The sequence below is a fragment of the Furipterus horrens genome, unplaced genomic scaffold, assembly GCF_987537825.1.
Source record: "Furipterus horrens unplaced genomic scaffold, mFurHor1.1.pri manual_scaffold_13, whole genome shotgun sequence".
In the NCBI taxonomy this organism is placed as follows: Eukaryota; Metazoa; Chordata; class Mammalia; order Chiroptera; family Furipteridae; genus Furipterus; species Furipterus horrens.
This window is the reverse complement of record NW_028327183.1, coordinates 58802869-58813461: the sequence shown is the minus strand read 5'-3', so window position 1 is coordinate 58813461 and position 10593 is coordinate 58802869. Positions and strand designations below refer to the sequence as shown.

Here is a 10593-nt window from a genome sequence, read left to right as displayed (position 1 = left end):
GCCGGGGGCGGGTTGCAGGTTCCATTCCTGGGCTGGACACGTGGCTGAGTTGCGGGTTCCTTTCCTGTCCGGGAGTAGAAGAGGCAACATACCGATCTTTCTCTCCCTTTCTTTCTTCCTCCTTTCCTTTCTCTCTAAAAATAAATAAATAAAATCTCTATTTAAATAAATAAATAAATAAAAGGCCCTGGCTGGCGTGGTTCAGTGGATTGAATGCCAGCCTGTGAACCAAAGGTTCGATTCCCAGTCAGGGCACACGCCTGGGTTGTGGGCCAGGTACCCAGTCGGGGGCGTGCAAGAGACAACGGCATATTGATGTTTGTCTCCCTCTTTTTCTCCTTCCCTTCGCCTCTCTCTCAAAATAAATAAAATCTTTAAAAATTTTTATTTTAATTAACAAATCATGGAGACTTAACAATCCAGTGTTAAATGATATGTTGTAGAACTGTTTACATGCAACCTGTGTAATTTGGATAACCAGTGTCACCCCAATAAATTCAATGAAGGAAAAAAATCAGCCAATCAACGCATAAATAAGTGGAACAAATCAATGTCTCTTTTCCTCTATAATTAATAAAAAGAATTTTTTAAGGTTATGGAGAAATGTCACTAAATTAGCACTCAAGAAACAATGTTATCCATTACTGGCGATAGTAATTTGCTCATACTGAAAGACATAATTGTCCTTTTCACGTGAGGTTGACCCTTCTGGTTAAATTAAATGACGTTGGACTATGATGCAAAACGTTAAAGTTAAGATTTTTATATTCTGTCATGGGAAATGGAATGTCTGAAATCAGTGGTGAGGAAAGCTATGCAGTGACTGGAGAACTTAAAAACCCCTGCTGTAAAGCATGGCAGAGTTCCCATTCTTGATACATACATCATCTGGTCGTCAATGTGGAGGCCCTAGTTGGTTTCTCCATCCTCATCTATTATCCAAAATGTGCCCAGTGATATAAATTTACCCAGCACCAGAAACGAGTAATATTGCAGGATCCCTAAGTAGAGTGATCCCTCATTTATCGCAGGCGTTACTTTCTAGAACCCCCCGCGATAGGTGAAAATCCGTGAAGTAGGAACCTTACACTTATTTTAGTATTTACTGTACAGTACTGCAGAATCCCACGACATAGCAAAAAATCCGCGATAATTAAATATATATTTTTAAATCCGGCGATACAGGAGGCCACGATAAGTGAACCACGATACAGAGAGGGAGTACTGTACTGAATAGACCAGTTAATTTATTAGGAATTACCAAGTGTTTAATTGAAATATTAAGAAAACTGATAGGGAGGATGAAGCTAGAAAGCAGAGGTGAGCACGGAAGGTGGGGGTGAAAAACCACGAGCCGAAGTCTGGGAGCGCTTCAATGGTAGATCTGCAATACAGTAGTTCCTCTCAATATCGCGATCCACTTATCGCGGCCTCACTGTATCGCGGGATTTTTTAAAATATTATATTTATTTATCGCGGATTTTTCGATATATCGCGGTTTTTTGCGGTGCTGTACAGTCAATACTAAAATAAATGTAAGGTTCCTACTTCGTGATTTTCACCTACCGCAGTGGGTCTAGAACGTAATACCCGCGATAAATGAGAGATCACTGTAGAGGGGCTGTGCACCTGCGAGTGGAGTGTCTGAATTATTTGTGTTGAATGAGTGGGTCTGGTCAGCAAGGGCTGTGGTCTTGTGTCTGCAGGACGTTTATCATAGAGGAGAATGTCTGTAACGTGGTGACGGAAGTCAATGTTACCAAGGCAAACTCCACATGCAGTGTGTTCAGTCAGGACACAGCGATTACAATGTCTGCAATGAACCAAATGCACGTTTGTTCTCCCAGCCGAGGAGTCCAGGTGTTTACTCTGGTGACATTACCTTGTGGATAAAGGGAACAACTGCCACATGAAACTGACAGAGGATATAAGGGAAGTTTGGAAAAACGTTCCCTAAATTGCTGTCCGTGAAGGGTGTAGTTGCAGAAGAGAGGACATTTATTATTAGGGATGATTTATTCTGAAGCAATTAGAAAATGATACACCCTGAAGGTGCTAGTGAATCCATTTGAGAACTAGGTGCGCTGATATGCAGTGGGACATTTTATCGTGAAGACGGCAGCATGTTGCATGTCAGTATGAGGAGAGAACCTCTGGGCTGACCAGTCCAGTACTCCTGAAAATGTGGCGGTAAGTTGAGTCCAGGAGCCACTGTGCAAGGTGGCAGGTTAGGCACCACTGGAGTGTTTTATCTTCAGAAAGCAGAAAGTGGTTAACTCATCTCTCAGGGGGCCAGGAGGAGCATCATTTTGAGTGCCTTACTTACACAACTATAAAGACCTGGTGCAAAATAATTAATCTTTTATTAATTAATATCTCATATTTTGAAAGAGAAGAAACAAAAGGCAGAGAAGAGAGCGAAGTCAGGAAGACTCCCTGAACACGCACACAGGAACAGGGGCGGACAGGTCTCAGGACACCATCTGAGTAGATGGAGGCATCACCCTCCGAGAGTGGGCCCGAACCCAGGGGTGCTGCAGGATCTCGGCCAACGGCAGCCGCTCTGAGGGCTGGTATCTGAGAAGCTTGCTGATCAAGTCCTGGGCCCCCAAAGGTATTGATGGAAGAAACCTGAACTCAACCTAATGAGGCAGGAGAAGAAACAGAAGAATGGTTAATTTTTTGGTCCATGTTCTATCTAAGTTCCTTCAAGGCACTGGATCAAAGGAGACAGGGTTGGTGTACAGCGATCCCTCACTTACCGCGGGTATTACATTCCAGACCCCCCGCGATAGGTGAAAATCCGCGAAGTAGGAACCTTACATTTATTTTAGTATTTACTATACAGTACCGCAAAATCCCGCGATATAGCGAAAAATGCGTGATAAATAATTAAATATAATATTTTTTAAAATCCCGCAATACAGTGAGACCGCGATAAGTGAACTGGGATATAGAGAGGGACTACTGTATGTCCCAGACGGTGCATACCCACCAGCCACCATTGACTGGCTTCCCCATGAAGGCCCAAATGTGGCCATCTCACCTTGAGGATACGTCTGTAGGTCTCCGAATAGGAGGGGCTCTCAAAAGGTGGATTTCCCCCCAGCAGCTCATAGCAGAGCACCCCAATGCACCACAGATCCACCTTCTCATCGTATGTTCTCTGCTCGATCATTTCTGGTGGCAAGTAGTCTAGAGTCCCACACACCGTCTTTCTCCTAGAGGAGGGCAAGGAAGAGTGCTGCCCAGAGGCCCAGAACAAGGGAAACCTTCCTTCCCCAGCTCCCAGTGAGATGGGAGACCTTAGGAAGTCCTGGAGCGTCCTCTCCCCAGCATGGGAGTTTGGAAACAACAAGTTTTAATATGGATCAAGGTTTAGAGAAGGCAAGTACTGGGCCCCACCAATTTCCATATTTTGAAATTACTCATACAATTATTTAACTCATGGCATCAAGAAAGATTTGGGCCCTGGTTGGTGTGGCTCAGTGGACTGAGCACCAGCCTGTGAACCAAAGGGTAGCCAGTTCAACTCCCAGTCAGGGAACGTGCATAGGTTCTGGGCCAGGTCCCCATTTGGGGGTGTGAGAGAGGCAAACAAACATTTACGTTTCTCAGCCTCTCTTCCTCCCTCTCTCTAAAAATAATAAATAAAATCTTAAATAAAAAAAAAGATTTGGAGCTGACAGCTGGAGGCGGGGTGCAGCAAAATTGAGCAAAAGAGAAAAAACTCATGAACACGGACAGCAGTGTGGTGATTGCGGGGTCAGGTAGGTGGGTGGAGGTGGAGGGGGGGATACATGATGATGGAAAAAAATTAAATAAAAATATAAAAGCAAAAGAAAATATATAGATTTGGAAGAAATTGATTATGCCTTAAGAAAGATCAAATAAGTGAATTATGGCTTATTTACCCAGTAAACGTCCTGAAATCATGGAGCAATGGTTCTTTATTTGCATGAAAACTTATTGGTACAGTTACGTGTTAACAGAGATTAAAAAATAATAGAAGACATGGTTAAACCACATGCTTTGTTTCCAAATATGTAATACACACATTTGAAAAAGGCAGTACAGCTATGTGCCACTTAACGACGGGGAGAGATGCCTCTGAAGGACACACGACCAGGTGACTGCATCACCGTGCGAACATCACGGAGCTCACACCCCCCGGACAGGCTCACCTACCACACTCCTGGGCTGCAAGGTGTAGCCTATTGCTCCCAGGCTACAAGCCTGCACTTCATCTTATTATACTGAACACTGTAGGCAACTGTAACACAATGCTAAGTATTTGTGCATCCAGACAGAGAAAAGGCAGGAAGAATGAAGGATGAAAGATAAAGTGGTGCACGGTATAGGACACTTAGCACGAATGGAGCCTGCAGGACTGCAAGTTGCTCTGCGTGAGTGGGTGTTGAGGGAATGTACACTAACATACGTTTTATAAATACCGCACACTTAGCAGGCCACTCACCAGTGTCAGCCAATCTTCTATTGTTCCTTTGATATTTAAAGAAAGGAAAAGGAAAAAGAATTGCCTATGGTCTGCCATAATTCTGCTGATATGTGAGTAGGGCAATGCCCAGCTCCCAAACAAATATATTTTGTCTTTTTATTAAGAACCTGGTCCTTCCATGAATCACCTGTCCTAATCGTTATGTTTGGATTGAGAACTTGAAAATGTAGAGTAGGCTTTATAATTATCATGTGGATGTCATCTCTGTGATTTTGAAGTAAAAAGTAGAACTATATTGTATTCTACATTAAAATACTGTATACTTAGGCTACTCTAAATTTATTTAAAAAATTTTTTTCAGTAGTAAATTAACCTTAGGTTGCTGTCATTTTTTTTACTTTATAACCTTAAAAAATTCTTCCTTTCAACCAAGGACATTTTTTCATGGCTTTGGAGAGAGAGAAAGGAGAGGGATAGAGGGACAGAAGGAGTGGGGGATGGGAGGGGGGAGAGGGAGAGAGGGGGGGAGAGAGAGAGAGAGAGAGAGAGAGAGAGAGAGAGAGAGAGAGAGAGAGAGAAACATCAGTGTGAGAATCAATTGGTTGCCTTCTCATATGTGCCCTAATTGGGGATCAAACCCATAACCCAGGTATGTGCCCTGACAGAGAACGAAACCCACAACCCTTCAGTCTACGGGGTATCATTCCAACCTAGTCACACTGGTCAGGGCTTTACTTTATAATTTAAAAAATTTTTTGACTCTTTTGTAATAACTTGGCTTAAAACACAAACACACTGTACAGCTGAACCAAAAAATTTTTTCTCTATATCCTTATTCTATAATTTATTTTCTATTTAAATTTTTTTTTCCTGTTTTAGAATTTTTTGTTAAAAACTAAGACAAACACACACATTAGCCTAGACCCAGACAGGTCAGGATCAGCAATATCACTGTCTTCCACCTGCACATCTTATCACACTGCAAGGTCTTCTGTGGCACTAACATGAATGCAACTGTCATTTCCTATAACAACGCCTTCTTCTGAAACTTCCTGAAGGACGTGCCTGAGGTTCTTGTTAAGGAGGTGTCACTCTTTTCAGTAATATATACATTTTGGTTTCCTTTTTTCATCATAGATTTGCTTTTAAGCAGATAATGCACCATGAATGTTCCATTGGGTCCATGTTTTCAAACTTTTCAAGGAGCTTGTTGAGGTGTGCAAAGGCTTCTGCTCAACCCTTCCCTATGAATTTTCTTGGGGGTTGTTCTTCTGCAGATTCCTTTTCTCTTGCCTCTTCTTCAGCTGTGTGTTCCTGTTCCATTTCCAACAACTCCTCATCAGTCAGTTCCTCGGGAACCATGTCTGGGAGCCCCTCAATGTTGCCCTCATCCACACCCAGGTTACAGTTGTTTGCCATCCGCCCTGCTGATTTTTGCAACCTCCTCATCCTTTGAAGTCACAGAAGAACCTCTTAAGTGTCTTCTTCCAGATGCCACTGATACACTCCTCAGTGACATCATGCCAAGCCCAATCAAGGTTCTTATTTATTTATTTATTTTTAGAGAGCGCGGAAGGGAGAAAGAAAGGGAGAGAAACATCAGTGTGTGGTTGCCTCTCGTGCATCCCCAGCTGAGGACCCGACCCACAACCCAGGCATGTGCCCTGACTGGGAATCAAACTGGCAACTTTGATTTGCAAACCAGAGCTCAATCCACTGTGCCACACCAGCCAGGGCCCAAGCAAGGTTCTTGATGCAGTCATAGACGTAATCCTTCCAGAACTGCAGCAGTGTAGTATAATAATTACACAACCCAGTAACATAGTCATTTATTATCATTATCAATTATTGTGTATTACATATAGTTGTATGTACTGTGCTTTTATATGACTGGCAGTGCAGCAGGTTTGTTTACAACAGCATCACCATGAACATGTGGTAATACATTGCATTACAATGTTATGTCGGCTACGTCACTAGACAACAGGCATTTTTAACTCCATTATAATCTTATGGGACCACAATCATATATGTAGTCCATTGCTGATCAAAGAAAGAATCATTATGTAGTGGGTGCCTACATTCAAATACAAACCCAGGTTTGTATCTCGGTCTTACATGTGAAATGTATTAAATTGGATCATTCATTTTAAAAAAATTACTTATTTTTAGAGAGAGGGAGAAAGAGTGGAAAAGAAACATCAACGCAAAAGAGAAATATCAATTGGTTGTCTTTCACACACACCCCAACCAAGGACGGGACCTGCAACCCACGCATGTGCCATGATCAGGAATCTTAACTGGTGGCCTTTCACTTTGTGAGATGATGCCCAAAAAATGAGCCACACCAGTCAGGGCATTCCTAACTAGTACCCAGGGCCCACCCCACCACCACCTTGACTTACCTCAGTGAGGGGGTGTGCACAGACCACCCAAAGTCTGCGATCTTTACCTCACCCCTGAACCCCAGCAGCAGGTTCTCTGGCTTAATATCCCTGTGAATCACCTTATTCTCATGGCAGTAGGTCAGGGCATCTGCCAACTCCTCCATTATCTGTGTGAGCAAAGAAAAAGAAGTCTGGACCTGGCTTGGCGGTGCAGGTCGTTGGAGCGAAGTCCCATACACCAAAACGTCATCGGTTTGATTCCCAGCCAGCAGGGAGGCAACTGATCAATGTTTCTCTCCCCCAACCCTTTTCCTTTCTCTCTAAAATCAATGGAAACATGTCCCAGGGGAGAATTTTTTTAAAAAGCAGTCTGAAAAATGAAGCCTGCCACAACTTTCCTGAGATGACATACTCATCTTGATTTTATAATTATAGTGGAATCTTTTTCTTTAAAATGTCTTTTATTTAAAAAAATTTTTATTGCCCTGGCTGGTGTGGCTCAGTGGATTGAAAACCAGCCTGAGAACCGAAAGTTTGCTGGTTTGATTCCTGGTCCAGGCACATGCTTGAGTTAGGAGCCAGGTCCCCAGTTGGGGACATGTGAGAGGCAACTGTTTCTCTCTAGCATAACGATGTCTCTCCCTCTCTGTCTCCTTCCCATCTAAAAATAAATAAAATCATTAAAATTTTTCCTTTTTTATTTATTGATTTGAGAGAGAGGGAGAGAGAAAGACAGAAACATTGATCTGTTATTCCACTTATTTAAATATTCATTGGTTGATTCTTGTGCATATCCTGATCAGGGATTGAACCTGCAACCTTGGCTTATCAGGACAACACTCTTAACCAACTGACCTACCCAGCCAGGGCTGTAGTGGAATCTTTTATTTCCTGGTTACAGACTCCATTACTCCCTTAACAGCACCACAATTTTTGGTGAGAGAGGATTTCCTCTCCCTCATTTTATGCCCCAGCACAGCAAGTAGCCTAACACAGGATCTGTGCTGGGCCAATTCGATGATCTACTACAGGACTTGAAGCCTGAGGAAATACAAAAGCAGGAAGAAAATGGGAAGATCATTCATTTTGACAGGAAGCTGACCAACCACTCTTACTGGGATGATCTCAGCTCTGGTTCCCCACCTGGAGCCCTCTAGAAATCACGTTTCCTATTTCTAAGCCAGGTTCCACTCACTGATAGAGCAAACTCCCTCACAGCCTATCAATGTTTCACTACACAAGGCAGTAGAGTTAGATTCTATTGCTTACAACCAAAGAATACAAATTGATTCACACAACTTGTTTATATTCTGGGAGTAATTTGGGTATCCAAATGTGAAATTGTAGGCGACGTGTCATTATATAAAATTCATAGACTAAAACTCAGAGGTAAAGAAAAAAGCAATCTGGACATTCATGACAGTCAGAAGGAGTGACCCCTCAACCCTCACCAACGCACAGTAAACTCATAAACTCCCAAAGCCCCCAGTCACCAGAACCCCAACCTCACCGTGGCTGTACGGTGCTCATCTAAAGTGTGGTTCTTCTGCAGCTCCTTGTAGAGCTCACCCCTTGGAGCATATTCCAGAATCAGGTACACACGACGTGCATCATGGAAGTAGTTGTACAGGCGTAGGATATTGGGGTGTCTGGATGAGAGATGGCGGAAGGGTCAGACTCCTCAATGAGGCCCAACTCAGGATGCTACTGTTACAAGTGACTGTCACACAAGAAGCAAAATGTACTAGGACCAGAATAATATTAGCTTGATCGGGGAAAGTATGAAGGGAGAAAAGGGAATGGGCATTTGGTGCATGACACAAGGAGCTTTATATGGCGTTAACTGTAATGAATTACTGAGAAAACATCTTCCAGGTGAAAGCAAGAGCCTATTTGGGGCTAGTTCGAGGGAAATGCTGGGTTCAGATGTCAGAGATAAAAGAGGACACAGAATGCCCTGACTGGGTAGCTCAGTCAGTTAAGAGCGTCATCCAGATATGCCAAGGTTGCAGGTTTGATCTCCGGTCAGGGCACATATAAGAATCAACCAATGAATGCATAAATAAGTGGAACAACAATTTGATGTGTGTCTCTCTCTCTCTCAAATCTATGAAATAAGAAAAAAAATTAAAAAACAAAAGAAGTGCCCTGGTCAGGTGGCTCTGTTGGTGAGAGCATCACCTGTATACCCAAAGGTCATGCAGTTCAATCCCTGGTTGGGCCGCATATTAGAGGTGATGGATTGGTGTTTCTCTCTCCTCCCTTCCCCTCTCTAAAAATAAATAAAATATTGAAAAAAAACCCAAAACACTTTCTTGCTAAAAAAAAAAAAAAAAAAGGAAAAGTCAATTAAAAAAAAATTATAATAATAAAGGCACAGAAGACCAAGGGTGGGGACCAGGGTGGGACTACCCTGCCCCGCCAGTCCTTACTGGAGGTGCGACTGGATCTCGATTTCTCTGCGCAGCTGGTGTTCCATCCCTTCCTTCTCCAGCTGGGACTTGAAGAGGACTTTCAGAGCCACGATGAAATGGCTTTCCTTGAGCCGAGCCAGGTACACATTCCCAAACTTCCCCTTGCCCAGAGGACGCCCGATGTCGAAATCGTCAATGGCGAGGCTGCGGCTGCGGGCGAGGGAGGGAGAGGAGCCTCAGCTCGGGAATTCAATGGCGGGCGGGCCTCGAGGGCGCACCGGCCTCTTCCCGTCACCAGGGCCCAGCTCTCAGTCCCACGAGCGCGCTCGCTTTTCATCCCTCCGTCCCACTTCCCTTCCTCTTGTGGCTGCAAAGCCTCAGGCACTCACGTGGGGGACGCGCGGGGCAGCGCAGGGCCCTCGGCAGCTGCTGAGAAAAAAGAGACGTCAACGCTTTCTCGGGCGGCCCCGCCCCCCACAGCCGACCCCGCCTTTCCTCTCAACCCTCCTCCCTGTCACCTGCGGGCTGAGCGAGGCCCGCCTTCCCCGCAGGCAGCGGGACACTCGGGAGAGGCGGTGGCGGGAGGACGCCCTCCTGGGCCATGCGGAGCCGGGTGCGCCGGTCCGGCTGGTGCTGAGAAGCGGCCCGCGGAGGTGACACAGGCTGAGGTAACTCTGCCCGTCCCGAGCTGCGCCCGTGCGGACGCCGCCAGAAGGTTCCTTCGGGACTCAGCGACGATTTGGGAAACGGCGGCGCGAGGCTGACTAGGGCGTTTATAGTTCGCGCCCTGGCCCCATTGGCTGAGCGGGTAGCTCCTGGCCGACTCCCATTGGTTGAAATGTATGAGGCTTAGCCAGTGTGCCCAATAAAAGACAGGAATGGGAGCTTCCTCCCGGGAGCTGGGGGCGGGGAGGCAGGACCTAGGGCAGTGAGCCAATGAGACAGCAGCATGGAAACCGGAAGGAGGCGGGACCTGGGGCGGTTGCGGGGAGACGCTGGAAGCGGAAAAGGAAGGAGCGGAAGAACGGCTAGAAAAGGTGAGAGGTATGGCCCAAGTGCCGGCCCCCGGGCTCAGTTGGTTAGCGCGTCCTCCCCGTTACTCCAAGGTTGCAGGTTCGGTCCTGGGTCGGGGCACATACAAGAATCAACCAGCGGAGGCATCAGTAAGTGGAACCACAAATCCGTGTTCCTCCAAGGAAATAACAGAACAAAACGCCCACAGAGCAAAGGCCCCGGTGGATAATCGTGCAGGTGCATATTGTGAATGCATGAGTGCGTGGGCGCATTCAGGAGCTAAGTGACAGGCCGCACGTGTGAGTGACTACAAAGCGAC

General features: G+C 45.3%; 1 protein-coding gene across 1 annotated transcript; it reads right to left on the bottom strand.

Annotated features, from left to right (window-relative positions):
- Positions 1–2344: 2344 nt before the first annotated feature.
- AURKC (aurora kinase C) lies at positions 2345–9399 on the bottom strand. The gene is made up of 5 exons (XM_090260713.1): positions 9279–9399; positions 8357–8495; positions 6865–7013; positions 3047–3221; positions 2345–2642 (listed from the first exon to the last, which is right to left on the bottom strand). Exons 1-5 carry the CDS (start codon positions 9323–9325, stop codon positions 2472–2474), a joined length of 681 nt encoding a protein of 226 aa, XP_090116839.1. The 5' UTR covers positions 9326–9399; the 3' UTR covers positions 2345–2471.
- Between the last annotated feature and the right edge of the window lie 1194 nt (positions 9400–10593).

Bases quoted from the DNA above. Each gene is read 5' to 3' on its own strand.
- AURKC (XM_090260713.1), bottom strand. From the start codon at position 9,325: ATGGAACACCAGCTGCGCAGAGAAATCGAGATCCAGTCGCACCTCCA. The intron at 8,496-9,278 runs GTAAGGACTGGC...TCTCTCATCCAG, and splicing joins GAGATCCAGTCGCACCTCCA to ACACCCCAATATCCTACGCC. The intron at 7,014-8,356 runs GTGAGGTTGGGG...TTGCTCACACAG, and splicing joins ATGAGCACCGTACAGCCACG to ATAATGGAGGAGTTGGCAGA.